The sequence below is a fragment of the Theobroma cacao genome, chromosome 6 (assembly GCF_000208745.1).
Source record: "Theobroma cacao cultivar B97-61/B2 chromosome 6, Criollo_cocoa_genome_V2, whole genome shotgun sequence".
Lineage (NCBI taxonomy): Eukaryota > Viridiplantae > Streptophyta > Magnoliopsida > Malvales > Malvaceae > Theobroma > Theobroma cacao.
This window is the reverse complement of record NC_030855.1, coordinates 21,288,836-21,306,106: the sequence shown is the minus strand read 5'-3', so window position 1 is coordinate 21,306,106 and position 17,271 is coordinate 21,288,836. Positions and strand designations below refer to the sequence as shown.

The window sequence follows — 17,271 nt, the reverse complement described above, 5'->3', positions numbered from 1 at the left end:
ACCTTACATTGATGGAAATAACAAATACAGGAAAATGAAAGACTTTGTTTCTCCTCTTATTTTTCTAGTGAGCATAAGTTTGTTGAAGGAAAAAGATATGGAACCAAACTCTATATTAATAGGGGTAGAGTCCTCTCCTTTTGCTTAATCTGTCAATTCCTTGTTCAATTTCGAGTATTTAATACCCTTGTCATTCTCATTGACTTCTCTCTTCTTGCTAAACAATCTCTTGTTTTCTTTTTTCCCCCATCAAATCACCGATGGAAAAAATTAGAAGAGATAATTATTACTACATTTTCTTTGGTTGAAGTTACACTATGCTAAAGCAATCATATTTTGACTTTGTGTAGTATGACATAATAACTTGAGAGAGAAAGATACTGTATTCTAATTAATTAAATTGGCATTTAATTAATCAGAGTTAGATCAAACTAATCCGTAGTACTTGATGTCCTTGGCATGAGACTTGTTGATAACGACTCAATTATCCTATATTTGGATCAATAAGAAGTGAACATCTGATTCTTATCCTTCACATATTGTACAAGTAAAGAATTCGAAGCTTGATTAAATACAAGCTAGAAATCCAACGTAAGCACAGACAGGATGGGTATTGCCGTTTTAATTGTTTAATTAATGTTTATTATAATTTGCATGGGACCAATGCAATTTTCCTTGGGTCCCTGTTGGTAACGACTCATATATGCCATCTCTAAGCCCCTAAAGACATACTATTTCAACTCTTACTAAATTAGAGGTTTGATTACTACTAAACGAGAGCTTTAGGGCTGGCAAATGATTTAATGTTTTAGGGTTGAAAATTAGTATCTTAGAGTTTTAGGGTTTTGATAATTGGAGTTGGAAGAACTCTCAATACTAACTCTTAACTCTTTCGAGAAAACTCTCAATATTATCTCCTTCCAAAGGCTTCTTTTTCCACCCCTACTGCTTTCTTCTCTTTTTATTATAATCTCAGCATATTTCTATATTATTATAATAAATTTTCTGTATATATTTACTTAAAAAAGAAAACTCTTATATATATATATATATCTTTGTTTTAAATGAATATAAAGAGAACAATTTAGCCTCAATTTTATTTCATTAACACCCTTCTTTCAAGAGAACCACTTTACACAACCCTATACAAACTTTTTTACTTTTATCCTTTCTCATGTTGGTATCTTCATCACTATAAATTCCCGAAACTGAGCGGAGCACTGCCTAATCCAACCAGCACAACCGAGGGTGTGAAGTTTTGCTGGCAGAAGCTAACACAGTCCCAAGCAGTCACAAATACGTCAAACATAAGCTCAACACAAGCAGCCACAAGCAAAACACACTGACATCGTGGCAAGCAACCTGATATTATAATAATTTGGAGTTGCTAATCATTTGAAAGAGTCAATGAACAATAACAAGTATAATAATCAGTTGGAAATTAGTAATCCGTCCGTTTGTTTTGCACTTGTTTCCATTCTTAATGCTTACACCTACAATATTGAGAAGGCATGGAATTTTATGCTATTAATTTTTGCACCTTGAATTAAAGAACCACATGTATAGTAATTTCTAAATTAAAACATTCTCATCTTCTTGTTTATGGTAAGAAAAATTAGGTTGATTTCAATTAAGGTTGTAACAATCATTTGGGGAACTAAGGTAATCGTAATTAAGTACAAGAAGAATAATTTCCTTATGATTGAAAGGACAATTACTATTTGTGAGTTGGGTCACATAAAATCTGTTATAAATTTCTTTTTCTTTGCAAATATTGACTTCTCTTTCAATGATATAGCAATGAAAGAATGTGGAATAATTTTGTGAAAGAATATCAGCCCCATGCTGTCACTATAACATACTTACTAATATTTATAACATGGGTGACATGATGTCACTTATCTCTATATATAGAACGTCACTTATCTCTATATATAGAACCTTCTCAATATCCCATCCCCATAATTGAAAGTCTCAAAATCAACAATCTTGCGAGCGATCAAGGAAAGAGTGGTCAATGGCTTCCCCACTTGTCAAGCTCTTCTCCATCTTCTTGATTATCATCTCCCTCTTCACTCCACCAGCACTTTCAGTAGTACCAGAGGAATGTCAAACAGAAACTAATGGCTGCACTAACAAAGAAAAGGCTTTACCCCTCAAGCTCATAGCCATTTTCTCAATCTTGATCGCTAGCGTGATTGGTGTATGCTCACCTTTATTCACACGTTCAATCCCAGCTCTTCACCCCGATAGAAATTTGTTTGTAATTGTTAAGTGCTTTGCTGCTGGTATCATTCTAGCAACCGGTTTCATGCACGTCCTGCCAGACTCTTTCGACATGTTATCGTCTAGTTGCTTGAAAGAGAACCCATGGCACAAGTTTCCCTTCACAGGGTTTGTGGCAATGTTATCTGCTATAGTGACTTTAATGGTGGATTCCATGGCTACGTCAATATACAGCAAGAAATGCAGCTCTGGGGTTATCCCAGAAGGTGGACCTGCAATTGGAGAAGGACAGCACGAGATGGCTGTGGTGAATATTGGGCAATCTCATGGCCATGGGCACTATCATGGTCCAAAACCCGGAGGAAATTTGGATCAACAGTTGCTTCGTTACCGTGTCATTGCCATGGTAAGAAAGTTTCAGCTTGAAATAAGATTGAAGACATGAATATCAACAATGATAATATAAATTAATATATTTACATGAGCTTGGCTTGACTTGTGCATAGTACGAATTTACATATAGACAAAAGTCCATTGCCATGGTCAGAATCGTTAATCTGTAATCTTTTCCTGCAGAATCCTAAAAATAAGTATGATGATAATATGATGCCATATAAAACAACATAAACAATACAATAGCAAGAGACTTCCAGGTGTTTCAAATTATTCATAACTTGGCTCACATTTCTGTGCATGTTTTATTATCAATTGTCGATTGCAAGCGGTTTCTATCTTGTCTGTAACTAGTTCTTATCCTGTCTCCATGAGTTGGATAGTTTTTGGCGAATCCTCCAAAGAATTGCAGTTACCTTTTCAGTTTTGGAGTTTTCCTGAGTTTCACAATGGTCCAATTGTTAGGGGCGGCCATAGATGCTACTCGCCGGTCTAGGTCTTATCCAAACATAAATCCTAAGAAAACTAAAAGAAAATGGACTAAGCTGATTGAACAGAGCTGAACTCTAGGATCTAATAAGCATTAAATTGATTAAACAAGTGTCGTCTGCCAAACAGTAATTTTACTTTACACAAGCATATGCAAATGTTTTCAACAACTAATTAATGACTATAATCACGGAGGAGAAAAAAACATAAAAGTTTATGTTGACTAATAAAGGGGCCGAGCACCTTGAGCAGATATGATCACCACAATTAGTGATTAATTCATAGTAGCAATGAAGGTGATGACATATATGTTGTAAATCGACACGGATGGCAGGTACTAGAACTGGGAATTGTAGTTCATTCAGTGGTGATAGGCCTTTCACTAGGTGCCTCAAACAACACTTGCACCATTAGAGGTCTGGTGGCAGCCCTTTGCTTTCATCAAATGTTTGAAGGGATGGGTCTAGGCGGTTGCATTCTTCAGGTAATTATCTCCTACAAATTAATTACAACCATTACTTCATTTTACGCTTCAGAGTTAAGGCCTCACGAAAATATCCCACACAGACTTGTAATTCAATTTAACTCTTGAAATAGGCCAAGTACAAAACGTTGAAGAAGGTTATCATGGTCTTTTTCTTCTCTGTGACAACCCCTTTTGGAATTGCACTGGGAATTGCTATGTCCAAGACATACAAGGAGAACAGTCCAACCGCCTTGATCACAGTAGGATTGCTAAATGCCTCATCAGCTGGGCTTTTGATTTACATGGCTTTGGTTGATCTTCTTTCGGCAGATTTCATGGGTCCAAAGTTGCAGGGTAGCATTAAGCTCCAAATAAAGTCCTATGCTGCAGTTCTTCTGGGTGCTGGTGGCATGTCTCTCATGGCCAAATGGGCTTGATCATGGTCAAAATTATCTGGAGAGAACATTTGCCATAGGAAGAGAAGAATGCAATATACAATAAACTATCTTACCGAGGTTTATAAAAAAACCATGTTTTTGCAAGTTGATCTTTTCGGCTCGCTACTTCACTGTTACATTATGTACCTTTATTATGTGACCCTTTCAGCATGTACAACTACCATTCAAGGAAAACTAATTCCACCCTTCCAGTTTGTATTAAAGATCTTTTAGTTGGCCTTTATCCTTTATCCTTTTTTCTCAGTTTCTTCTGTGCATGGCATAGATCTACTTGCCCTTTTCTCCCTTAGCATAATGCTACTTATGAAGTCATAGATCTCTTTTTTTCTTTTTTATAAAGCATATATCTCTTGATTAATGTTTAAGATGCAAGTAAAACACTGAAAAATATAAATTGGTCTTGCAATCTATTTATTTATTTTATGGTAAAGTCAAGGAAAGCAAACTGAGCCCACATTCTTTTCCAAGTTGTTGGAGCCAGGTCCTTTAAAGGGGTCAAGATTTTTTGGGTGAATAGACTGTGACCCAAGAAACAGGAGGTTGGGCCACAGATTTGGTGAGTGATTTTATCAATGCCTAACATTGACAATTTGACATTCACCTTCGAAACCCAACAGCATTTTATTGGAGAGATGAGTTCCATGCAATAATTGTTTCTTAATAATGGGGTTATTTCCTTGAACTTTCCCACAGAAATACTAATTTTTCTGCTCCTCCATGAAAATCTATATTCTTTTCCTTTCTTTTCCCTTCTTGTGTGGTTCATATTAATCCCTATTGTTAGTCCAAGAAAGGGCAAGGGAGCTCGAAGTTCCAATCATTTTATCTAAATTTGTAACACCCAGAATTCCACATGGGCTCTACGACAACTACACATTTCATTTTCAATTTGTTGTTGGTTGCCTTCCTTTCATCTCGAAAATAAATTATAGATATCCAACTCGACCCAGAGTTTTTAATGATCAAGGTTTTCTTCCATTCTATGAATTCTGGTTTTGAGTAGTTAAGGGCAATGATAGAAGACTCACCCATTTGTCTTTATCACCTACATTTATTTTTGTTGCTAATGCTTTCCAACAAAACTACCAACCATACCCACCATACCAGACAATGGAGAAAAATAAAAAAGGAAAAGTGTTGTAATAAAAATGAGCCCAACAGTGTTGAATAACTTTAGCTATTGGAAATAATTGAGATTTGCAGCTTTGCAACAACCAGAAAGTAAGAAAATCCAAAACTACACATCAGCAACCAGCTTAGTATAATGCCCAAAGATACACTTCGTTAGGTGTACTACTCATCATGATTCATGCAATTAATTGTAAGTAATGGATCAATCTTCTATGATAATCACTTGAAGCTCATACAATCATTAATTCATATTTCAAAAAAATGGATGAAAGTAGGAAAGTTTGGAGTAAAACCTTTCCGATATTGCAAGGGGAAGAAGAATTGCATGTATCCAACAGATGTTCAATTCCTCTTGCCGCTATAACTATAAAGTTGACTTGAATTTGGTAAGTCTAGCTTTTAGTGTGCCACAAACAACATAAATCCAGGTATCCTTCTCTCCTCTACAAACAACACAAGTTTAGTTTTTCTTCTCTAAAAGTTTTATCCAAGGAAGTTTAGTAAGGTTTAAAGAAGGGAGGTGGAAAGAGATTTACAAGGAAATTGTGAAGTATTCCATTTGATTAATTAATGAATTAATTGACTATTAATGTGGTGTTCATGTGCCCTTTTTTCTCTGTTTTTGGATTAGACAAGATGTGTAGCATTGCAGCAGTAAAATACAAGGAAAGGGGGTGGTGGGTAATGATTATTGTCTCATTTTTCCAACCCTGCTACAGTAACTTTTGCAGATTTATTTATCACTACGAAATAAATGAATAAAATAAAATCAAAATTATCTTGGGTTGGAAAAAGTCAAAACAGAGTCACATTTTTTCTCATCAAACAGACAAAAACCCATGTGCATAGATTTCTTACACCAACGTTCTCCACTTTCTGGCTGAGAATCTGCTTCCTTGTTTATTGCATTATCCAACAGTATATAACTTCTTTTTTTTTTTCTAATTTTATTTGGTGATTGAGAGAAAATTACAACACAAAAAATAAACAATACAATTTCTTGGAAATAAAGAAATGCCTAGGGAATCTTTTTTATTTTTTTAGAGAGCTCACCCATGGAACCATTGGAAGAAAACAGATTCGTACTGTACCACGTTTATCCACCCATAAATGAAATTTGAGGTAATAATGGGTATAAATTCTCACTTGATTCTCTTTATCTTGTTCACAGTTTTATATACTTTTTTATAATAAGAAGCACTCAAATTTATGACCAGATTGTATCTTTTAATGCGAAATTTTCAACCCCAGGAAGAATTTTTTACTGCATAATTAATTAAAATGGACCACAAATCAATGTTTTTAGTAAATTTTGAACCTTGTACATGTGACACTATTTAACGTTATTATGGGGAAATCTGGAGAACCGTAAAAGCATAATTGTATCTAAGTCAAGCAAGAATAAAAGAATGCCAGCAAAGCCAAAAAAAACAAAGAAAAAAAGGTCTTTCCTTTTCTCTTACGCGATTTAACACCAAACTAACAGTGACTGATGATTCTTTTTCTTTTTCTTTTTTTTTTTTCTCTTTCTCTCTCCACATAATGATGAATGATCCTTCCTTTAATCTAACTTCAGTAAATTGAAATATATTTTTTTTAATTTTCTGGCAAGGGCAGCTTGTCAGAAATTAGGGTTTTTAATACCATTTCACAAGACAGCCCACAAATTCCCCTTCCGGATAATGTTCCAAGCCATGGTATGGAAGTTTCATTTCATTTCATAGATACCCTTTTATTTTATTTTTTTTATCTTTTGTATATAATTTATTTTGCCCTGTAGTTTTATCGAAAGTAATGGAGGGATTGATCTCTCGGAAGATTTAACTATATTTCTTTCTGGGGATATTGGATTGTTGAGTTTGGTTCATGAAAAAGTTCCAAGTTTTATTTATTTTTGTCAAAGTTTGGAGCTTTGAGTTGATCTGTTGATGGGTATTTGTTAGATCCTGATTTGGAATCAGGAACTGGAAGATCAACACTTTGTTTGCGGATCTCTTTTTGTGATTTCAGCTGGATTTTGGTAATAAAATCTGGGGTCTAGGTCAATTTCCTTGATGGTTCTGTTGGCTTTTGTTCTAGAAATATTAGCTAGAAAATATCACTTTTTTTTTCTCTCTCTCTTGGCTTTTTGTTTTGATTGACATGCAATTTGAGATGGATTTTCTTATCCTAATTGGTTATGCTTAGGTTTGGATATCAGTAATTACTTGAAGTGTAAAGAGTAGCGGAGCTCATTTTGAATATTCGGAGGAATTGGTCTTGAAAGATGGAGGATCAAAAAGTTTTGCCTGATGAGTCCTCTGTATCCTTAGTTAGGGAAGTTAGAGCAGAAGAAGACGAGGAAGACTTTCGGAGCTGTTGCGAGGATGATGAGGTATGGAAGGAAACTGAAGAAGTGGTAAAGGAAGAAGAAAGGGAAGAGCTTGATGAATTTTCAGTGAAGATGTTCTTTAAGGGCATCTCTTTAGCTGACACTGGAGACTCTGGTTCGGGGTTTTCAGGAATTGGGGTGGTTATGGAGAGATCAGCTGATAGTCCTGTTATTCAAGTGCAGAAAAAGCTTGACTTTTATGTGGAGGAATCGGTGGCTGATTATTTAGCTATAATGGATGGTTTGACGGAGGCTGTGCAGAACAAAATCCACCGTGTATATGCCTTTACTGATTCCGCATCGTTATATGATCAGGTCAGTTAAGAATTGTATATTCATGATGTTGTTTGGATATCAAACGTTAACGATTACCTCTTTTTATATGGCACTTAGAACAGTTACTTCCATCAGACAATATCACATAACCTTACTATAATGTGAAATTTTATTTTGCTTCGATTTGTCTCGTAAAAGCTTATTTCTCTTTATCTGAAGAGCAAATCCATTGCATCGCATTTTGTTAAATTTTGGAGTTATGAAACATGGCTTTTGCTAATTTTCATCTCCTGATTTTAGACTTAGAACATTCAAGTATGCTAAAAGTTTGGTAGCTTAAATTTTGAAGTTTAGTTTCTTCAAAGATAGTGCTAGTAACTAATTTTCATGCAACTTTTATTTGTTTTATGTTCAAACTGACTAAATGCAAACTGTGTGATCTGTATGTGTCCAATCATTTATGGCTTATTTATGAAAACTTTTGATCATCTCTAAAATCAGAAAACTTGGGCAAAAAGAACAACTAGTGGTTGCTTATGATGAATTACAGGAAAATACCCAAAATGATTGTTTTGATAGATAATATATTTGAAGTTCATAATCGTTTCTAACCCAAATAGCTTTAATGGTATAGCTTAAACTATGCTTTGCTGACATGAATTTCTGGCAGATTACATCCGAGGAAAAACTCGACAATCCACTTTTGATGGCACTGAGGGAAAGAATCCTCGAACATACCCGTAGTCTGGAAGAGTTTGTTCTGAAACTTGTTCCAAGCACCAATCTTCTAAGGCCATTGCAGCTAGCCCAAGTAGCAATAGGAGTCATTTCTTGCTCTGTCAAGGGAGATAAATCTCTTGAAAATTGTTCAATCTGCTGTGAGGACAAGTTATCATTAATGATGATCACCATGAAGTGTTCACATAAATTCTGTTCCCATTGTATGAGAACTTATGTTGATGGTAAAGTGCAGTCATCCCAAGTCCCAATCAGGTGCCCTCAGTTACGATGCAAATATTACATCTCCACTGCTGAGTGTCGATCTTTTCTTCCACTTGCTTCCTATGAGTCTTTAGAAAGAGCCCAAGCAGAAGCAAATGTTCTTCATTCAGATGGAATATACTGTCCTTATCCAAATTGTTCTGTCTTGCTTGATCCTCGTGAATGCTTATCAACTAGGGCCAGTTCATCTAGGCAATCAGATAATAGCTGTGTTGAGTGCCCAGTTTGTCGAAGGTTTATATGTGTGGAATGTGGAGTTCCATGGCATTTGTCAATGAGTTGTGAAGAGTATCAGAACCTTCCCCTGGAGGAAAGAGATGCTGCGGATATTACTTTGCATCGGTTGGCACAAAACAAGAGGTGGAGGCGTTGCCAGCAGTGCCGTAGGATGATTGAACTTACTCAAGGTTGCTATCACATGACATGCTGGTAAGATCCATCTTCTCATAATAGTGTTTTGGTTATTAGAAGGAATTTAGATAAAATTGAATAAATAATGAACAGACTGAACTTTGACAGATGAAACCATTTGATGCCAATCTCCTTCCTGCATGAGATGCTTTATATTGGTTGCAATTTCTTTCCTGAATCCAATCACAGGTCATGCAGTTTGTACCATCGTTGAATTGTAGTTTTTGTTTTGTGCAACAGTCTAATCATATGATTACTCAAATGATTAGACAATTTGTGAATGGTAACATGGTTGAGACTTGACTCAAGTGTGTGGCTGAGGGAGACCTTATACACTGAAAGGGTCATTTGATGTTTGGACTAAAAACTTTGTTGTGTATGTTTGGACTTTTTTTGGTTGCCCTGTGATATTACCAAGTCATCCACGACTTAATTACGTAGTTAGTGGTGTTGGTCATCCTTTGATCATGCAATTTTGCATGCTTGTGTGCATCTCTTATTGTCCGCACGTGAAGAAGTGTATCCACATATTTTATACATGTGTGCAATTTAGTGTTATATGACCTTTTTTTTTATATATATGGTTTGGGGTTGTTGAAACCAAAATTGTTTCCATGTCTCCTTTTCAGGTGCGGGCATGAGTTCTGCTATTCTTGTGGTGCTGAGTACAGGGATGGTCAGCAGACTTGTCAATGCGCCTTTTGGGATGAAGACAACTCTGAAGACTTGGTCACACATTCTGTCCAAGAATCAGAACAATGGACATGGGATACTTTCAATTCATTCCCTATGATCATGGATGCATACTCAGACCAAGAAAGATCACAGCTGGCATTAATACAAAGGTTCCTTGCTGGGGGTTTTAGTCTGAGTGAGCATCACCCATATCAATCTCCACCCCGCTGTACAGATTCCTATGTAGATGCCATGAAGGACCTTCATCAGCTTCCTTGGCTCGAAAGATTTGTCTCTGTAATAAGTGACAACTACTACGAAGACTATATCCAATGAAGCTAGTGTAGATCATTCCAATATTAGGTAATAAGTTGCTAATGAATCCAACAAGGTTTACAAGAGAGGCAAAGAGTTTCTCACTCTATTGGCTCCATTTTCATTTACACAAATTTGTTGAGATCAGCACTCCTCCCTCTATGTAGTTCTTTTTAGTCATTAACTACATGCTGGAAGATAAAATACCCTGGAGGTCTTTGCGGAAGATTCTTGCATGATAGTTGCTTTCTTTTTGAAAGAAAAAGAAAGAAGATAGGGTAAACATCTTTGTAATGTCATCAAATTGAAAGAAAGTTAATGAAACAAATCTTTTCTCTTTGACATGGCCTCTCTTGAATGCAATACCTTGCATTAATATTGCTAAGAAAGCTGTTTTCTTTTCTCCCTCCATACATGTTAAAGTTACAGGAACTCTCTTGGTTTCACTGAGCTCATTATGATTATGATGTTGTAGCGCAGTTCTAATTGCCCTGCATTATGATAGGGTCAGGCTACTCTTCTGGAGACATTAATTGCTATTCTGGTTCTAGTATTATGATAGCGCAGTTCTAATTGCTATTTCATTTTCTTTTGTCTTTAGTGTTACTTTACGCTTAGCGTCACTTAAGCCAGCCATGTGGTTGAACTTTAAATTTCCCTAGCGGCAGCAGCCCGCCCACAGAGGTCATTTTAGCAGAAATGGCTGGCCATATGGTTATTAATAACAGTTCAACTGTCTGGTCCTGTATTAGCAAACAAGATAGCTGTTCATAGGCATAGGGTTATACTGATCAGTACCAGTATTTTCCAAAATGGATCAAACAATGACCCATATGAGGAGTCAGTTTTCTGTTTAACTGCTTCAACAGCCGGTTAGTCTAGGTTATATGGTTCCAAGCCTCCAAAATGGAATAAGGATTGGCTTGCATTATGGGGTGAGATCAGGATCTTCGTTCTTTGATTTGAATTGTCAATTGTGCCTGGTGAACTGGGCTAGTACCATGGACAGAGCATCAATTCTGCCAAGCGAAGTCCATTACTATGTGGGGATATCTTAGAGAATCCAAATCCAAAGTATTACAGATTGTGTTGTTTATTTCGTATATTCTTCATTGGTATTAATGAACATTACATAGCCTTCCGAGCAAGACATGGGAGAGAGTGGCACCGGCACATGCAATTTGACTTTTCCCCAGAGAATGAGAAATGGCACTAGAGTTTCAATAATTTCCGGCAGATCCTGGGTTACTATTCCGACTGTAGTCTTTATTTTCAGTTTCAAAGTTTCAGCTACTACTAATATAAATTAATATTCCTAGTGCATACTATACCCCACTTTTTTTTCCTTTTTATAAATTTATTATTCGGTGGGGTGGCATGTGCATTTGACTAGCTCTCTCTCTAGCAGTTCTTCCTCTTGGCAGCAGATGTGATTCCACGGAGTCGTTGGCAACTGCTCTCCGAGAGGATAGCCTCAAGACTATGAACCCAAAAACATCTTCTCAGCTTCACATAGGAATCAACAATGCCATGTTGCTCATAAGTCAAATTCTGCAGATATGCTAGATTTGGGATTTCACAACCTTGTCACTGCACACTTCCCTTTCTTAAAAGATCTATTTCATTTTCACTTGTTCTGATTACAGGCAGGTCATGGAAGTACTTTTTTCTGGGTATATGCGCATCAAAGTACAAGGACTAGCACATCTTACTGCGTTAGAAGGCAGAAATTGGGAGACTGATTAAGACAAAAGAGAATTGACAAACGGAATTACTTACAGCAGAAGAGAGCAAGAAAATCATTGTAAAAGGGCCAAGCATTCAGCAAACAAAAGGTCATAAGCACACTCATTTAGACAAGACATTAAAGAAAAGAAGGCGGCATGAAAACCCTTTAATACTCTTTTTAATGTCGATTCTTAGAAACATACAGCTCATCCCATCATTGCCAGCATTACGCGGTCTGAGCCAAAAAGAATGACCATCGAGGCGAATGTTGGACCTACACAAGAATTCTTTGATTGTAGTGGACGCAACAAAGCCTGGTGATTCATTTTTCCACTCTTGCTCCTATCCTATCCTTTAATGGCGGAAACAACAAAAGGAATATACCCAAGGCAATGACCCCCCAACATTAATGCTTTACTTTGACAAACCAGAAAACCAAGTAATGGAAGATTAAGACCATATATAGCCTTAGTGTGAAGGAAATCCCACAACAGAAATACGTGAAAAGACTGTCTTTCCATTTGCCAATAGAAACCAACATGATAACCAAAAAGTAAAATTTTATGAGGATATAAACAAACAATAAGCAAATTTATGGACTATGGTTTCAAGATGAATATGTTCTCTATGAACATGTGATATATCAAAGAGAAGTGAGCGAAACACCAAAATTACAAAAATGAAACTATACCTATTTCAGTATTCCACTGTATCTCGATATTCTCTCCTATTGCTTTTCTTTACACTATAAATCCTTAGAACCATTCAACCAGCAGGATCAATTGGGTTCAAAAATTGCTGAATGGTGATAATACCATCAGCAAGTGGGGAATTGTGCAGGGATAAACTTCAACATGAGATGACATTAGAACCATAACTAATTGCTTTAAGACTTGAATCAGACATATTAGTCATCCATTTCTGAGGCCCATTTGATTCATCTGGTATATTGTATGCATAAGATGGCCACCTAACATCAATGCCACATGAGCTTGTGGTGCCCATTCTGATCATCTTTTGTGTTCTCTCAAGAACTACGAGGCTAGAAAAAGTGGAAAAACTGTTCCCTACAAATATATCAGCCCTTGAGCACACCTCATAGTCAATTGCTGACTGAATGAGATATGGATGCTTCTTGTAGATTCCATCAACCCCTAATTTCTTCTTCTCAAAAGGAAGCAATCCTTTCTTCCAATGACCCAATATTGAAGAATCATTGAGGAGGCTATCAGCAACAGCAAGATAAACAACAGTGGGAGATTCAAAGCTGACAATTTTCCCCACTCTTTCCATAATTTCTTGCTTGCTACTACAAATTTGGCTTATGCCTGATCTTAGCTCTAATTTCTTGCAGTGAATCATCCAGTCTATCTCTACCCTCATATGGACTGCTACGTAAGGAGCTGGCGGCAATGAAGAACCCTCTGCATCAAAATTGTTTTCTACTGGCTCAGTTTTGCTCCTAAGCTTTCTTCCTACCTGCCTAATCTTGGACACAACTTTATCTGCTTCTTTTGCTATCTCATCAACCAAAGCTAAGCACTCAAAGACCCTTGCATAGTCTTTAACAGGCCAATGATCATGCCATAGAAACGGATTCTTTCCAACAATTCTAATCACTTCATACTTATCAGCTGAACCTCCGCTACTTCGCTTCAACTGCTCCAGGTCTCTCTCAACAGTCCACTTTCTTCCACTTCCCTTTTGGAGATCATATATTCCTGATTGATTCTTAAGATCCGAGTACCGACCCAACCGCACAAACCCATTACAAAGTGAATTAAACCTATCATACTGGAAGACTTTATCAAAGGAAATAGGCTGCAAGCGGTCAATTTCCTTGTAGAAAAGTGAAGCACTTAAGCTTGGCATCAAAAGAGTTCGGTTCAGCATTCTAGCAGTTAGACAAGCTCTCGCAAATGCTATCTTCTGATTGTTTAGTCCCCACACAATTTGAGGAGCCTCCAAGAACTTATCTCCACGAATCCCACCATCAGAATTCAACAACAAAGAACGGCTTAGAATAAAATCCAGATTGTTCCATTCAATCGCACTGTTGGCAGAAAATGAATGAAGCAATATAACTCTGAAAAACAGAGCAATAGTGACCAAAGCAAGACATTTGCATGTTACAGAAGTCAAATGGCAGCCGAATAACCTCGAATGCTTACAGTTAGAGGACAAGTCCATTTAAAATTCACAAACTTACAGCCCTCTCACAACCAACCTCATTGAAAAGAGACCATAGAAGAATTCAACAACAGATTTAGCACATACCAAAAGAAATGACATAAAAAAATGTCCCTTTGATATCAGAATCTGCATAATCCAGGAAATAAATCGTCATCAGAATCCTTTTAAGCATGAGAAAAGATGGCAAAACTTTATGCTTGATTAGCGTTGGTGTAAAACAAGCTCAATTCAACTGTAAGAAGAAGAAGAAGTCAAAACTTGGATGCGGAATGCAAGCCGAGAGAGTTAAAATAATATCATAGACCAATAAAGCTTATCTCCTTGTCAGCCTAACAATTTTAACAAAAGAGAACAGCAGATAATCCGAAGGAAAATACACGTAGTGTAGAAAAGAGAAATGTTGAGAGTGACGGAAGATGATGAAAATTGGCTAAAGGCCTTACCTTGCTTTGAAATCCGCACTTCTCCGCCACAAGAAATCCATACAAGGGCCAAAGCAACCTGAATTCTGAGCCAGACCCAGGAAGGAAAAAGACACAAAACTTAACCAAAGAGGAACAAAAGAACAGAAAGCGACGATCATGCATGAGAAAGAATCCAGAAAAGACTACCCCTTGAACCAAAAGGACGCCAACCCATCACCATCCTGACAACCAAGAAGACCGCAATGACAACATCAGCAGACGATTAAAAATACATTCCCCTTCCCTTCTACTGAAATTTTCAAAAAAAAAATGCTATGGACTATCAAAAAGAACAATATTTTTCAAGAATGAAAAACAAAAAACAAAACAAAACCCAATAAATGTTGGAAAAGAGGGTGGGCATTTAGTAGTATGATTGTGGGAAAATAGCCAAAAAAAAAAAGACTACAAAGGAAGGAACTGCAAAGGAGTCAGAAGAGATCAGTTTTGCAGGCTGGGGGAAATGATATGATTTGATAAATGCACTTTAACTGTCCCATCAGTAAACGCCAAAAGAACAACATTTTGTTTCATTTATTTTTTCTTTGAGAGTGCTAATATCAATATATAATAAGACTCTCTGGTCTAAAACGTGTAGCGCAGGTATGAACAAGGAAAAAGATACTTCACCAGTTTTTTTTTTTTTTATTTCTTCTGTCAATTTTCTTTTTTAAATCATCACAACCTGTCCAGTGTTATCTGATTGACAGTTGGGACGCGGGGCAGGTGTTTGTGTACATTCCTCGTGAGTTCTGAGCTGGAGTGGTTAAAATAAAATAAAAGTTACTATAAAACCTTATCGTTGATTGCCATTCGTGGTGGTGGTAGAGTTGTTTTGTTTGTTCTTTCATTTCATTTCTTTTCTTTTTTTTTTTTATGTTCCAACAATCATTGCGTTAGTTTCTTTATTTACGAATTTATACAAAATTTTTATTTATAATTCAATAACAATATATATATATATATATATATATATATATGAAATCAATAAGTGATGTACTAATTTATTTATCCTATAAATAACTAATAAAATTGAATTTAAGGGCATATGGCTAACACATTGTACCAACCATGGTCTTGATTCAATCTGATTATAAAGGATCTTGAATTTCAGTTTAATCTTTCAATTGATGATATAATGTATGTATGTAAGTATTAATATTCTTTTATCAGCATGGGATTAACTTTGGCTTCCCCGTAATTTAGTTGCAAGTTGGAATGAACTACTGAAGTTTTGAAGGGCCGCATGGAACATCTGAACATGGCCATAAAAACTAAAACTATTGAATGAGAGAGAGAGAGAGTTTATTCCGTTTAATTTATTGGTAGTTTCTTGTTAATTGTAACTTGGATTAGTTTGACATGGGAGCTTAAACATTGGGAATTGAGCCTAGTAGCTTTTATTTTCAATTTCAATACTATCAATTACCAAAATTAATATTGTACTTAAATATTTGATTCATTGATTAATATATGATTTTTTTATTTAAAGAGTTGAATTTGAGCCAAAATTATTTATCTTGGGATTTCATTATTTTATTTATTTATTACTCTAATATAACAATTTTTATTCCCATAAAAAGAAAAACAAAAACCAACTCAAAATGGGGGACAAATAATTGTTAAAAAATCTAGTTTCTTTTAAATAATGATGATTAATGCCAATATTGTACATCTTATGACAACTCACGATTCTATAAAAAGATACATATGTATGGGCAGGAGCTAGCGAGTTAGGAAGTGTAGATTATCTCCATTTTTGAGAGCCATAGATACTTTGCATGTTTCTGGTTTCTATAGGGTTCACAACGTTTTACCATTTCAATTTGGTTTGAATTAATGGCTAAAAACCTTTCCATTAATCAACTATTCGTGGTGATAGTTGCATTGATTGCCCCTAAAAAAGGATTCAACATTTATGACATAGTTACATAAATGCTTTTCTTCACTTAGAAAATAATAATGATCAAAAACCTTAGTTACATTTATTAACCTCAGCAATTTATATATTGATTTTGGCTTTACAAAAAGTTTAAAAATTTAAATTTTCATTGATCATAAATTTTTTTATAAAAATTATCTGTACCAAAGTGAGTGGTGATAATTTATGAGAAAAAAAGAATATTTATTAAAATTCAATTGTTTAAAGAAGGATGGATTTGTTGTATCTCGTTAAAAGAGTGCAACAGTGTGGTTTGCATAGGGTAATAAAAGGGGAGATGCTTTAGAGCCTATTCTTCGGTGTGATGACAAGCAGTAATGGACCACTGGGAGAGGAGGACGGCCGTGAACAAGGACACGTAAAAGGACATTTATCTACCCGTCGTCGCTTCAATGAGAAAGGAGAAAATGAAAACGATGGGTGTCCCATGTGAGGGCCGATGTCTATTTATGTGATGATGCCAATATATATGGGCACACACTTGAAGGGTATTTTCCGGGTGAAAACTGACACATCCGAATCTCACTCTGCTGCATGTGTTTTGGTTTGGTTTGGTTTGGTTTGCTGAAGCCTTAGGTCTTTGTGTCCAGGGCAGGGCAGGGCAGGGGCATGTCCTAAAAGCCAAAAAGCTAAACCTTTCATTCAGAAAAATAACACACCCACCTGGCTCACATTTCTAGGTGGTGTCCAATCTCCGAATTTGCTGCTCCTGGAGTTGGATGTGCGGCCTG

General features: G+C 36.1%; 3 protein-coding genes across 3 annotated transcripts; 2 read left to right on the top strand and 1 right to left on the bottom strand.

Moving 5' to 3' along the window:
* Nucleotides 1,953–4,075, top strand: LOC18596395 (fe(2+) transport protein 1). The gene is made up of 3 exons (XM_018122962.1): nt 1,953–2,632; nt 3,443–3,592; nt 3,706–4,075. The coding sequence occupies exons 1-3, from the start codon at nt 2,018–2,020 to the stop codon at nt 4,009–4,011; spliced, it is 1,071 nt and encodes a 356-aa protein (XP_017978451.1). The 5' UTR covers nt 1,953–2,017; the 3' UTR covers nt 4,012–4,075.
* On the top strand, nt 6,597–10,555 carry LOC18596394 (E3 ubiquitin-protein ligase arih1). The gene is made up of 4 exons (XM_007024829.2): nt 6,597–6,860; nt 7,351–7,849; nt 8,481–9,241; nt 9,853–10,555. Exons 2-4 carry the CDS (start codon nt 7,430–7,432, stop codon nt 10,232–10,234), a joined length of 1,563 nt encoding a protein of 520 aa, XP_007024891.2. The 5' UTR covers nt 6,597–6,860; nt 7,351–7,429; the 3' UTR covers nt 10,235–10,555.
* Nucleotides 12,485–14,911, bottom strand: LOC18596393. Its single transcript, XM_007024827.2, has 3 exons — nt 14,746–14,911; nt 14,578–14,642; nt 12,485–14,260 (listed from the first exon to the last, which is right to left on the bottom strand). The coding sequence occupies exon 3, from the start codon at nt 14,129–14,131 to the stop codon at nt 12,791–12,793; it is 1,341 nt and encodes a 446-aa protein (XP_007024889.2). The 5' UTR covers nt 14,132–14,260; nt 14,578–14,642; nt 14,746–14,911; the 3' UTR covers nt 12,485–12,790.

Coding starts and splice junctions, on each gene's coding strand:
- LOC18596393 (XM_007024827.2), bottom strand. CDS start 14,131: ATGGACTTGTCCTCTAACTGTAAGCATTCGAGGTTATTCGGCTGCCAT.
- LOC18596395 (XM_018122962.1), top strand. CDS start 2,018: ATGGCTTCCCCACTTGTCAAGCTCTTCTCCATCTTCTTGATTATCATC. Junction 2,633..3,442: donor GTTACCGTGTCATTGCCATG/GTAAGAAAGTTT, acceptor CACGGATGGCAG/GTACTAGAACTGGGAATTGT. Junction 3,593..3,705: donor TAGGCGGTTGCATTCTTCAG/GTAATTATCTCC, acceptor CTCTTGAAATAG/GCCAAGTACAAAACGTTGAA.
- LOC18596394 (XM_007024829.2), top strand. CDS start 7,430: ATGGAGGATCAAAAAGTTTTGCCTGATGAGTCCTCTGTATCCTTAGTT. Junction 7,850..8,480: donor CCGCATCGTTATATGATCAG/GTCAGTTAAGAA, acceptor AATTTCTGGCAG/ATTACATCCGAGGAAAAACT. Junction 9,242..9,852: donor TGCTATCACATGACATGCTG/GTAAGATCCATC, acceptor TCTCCTTTTCAG/GTGCGGGCATGAGTTCTGCT.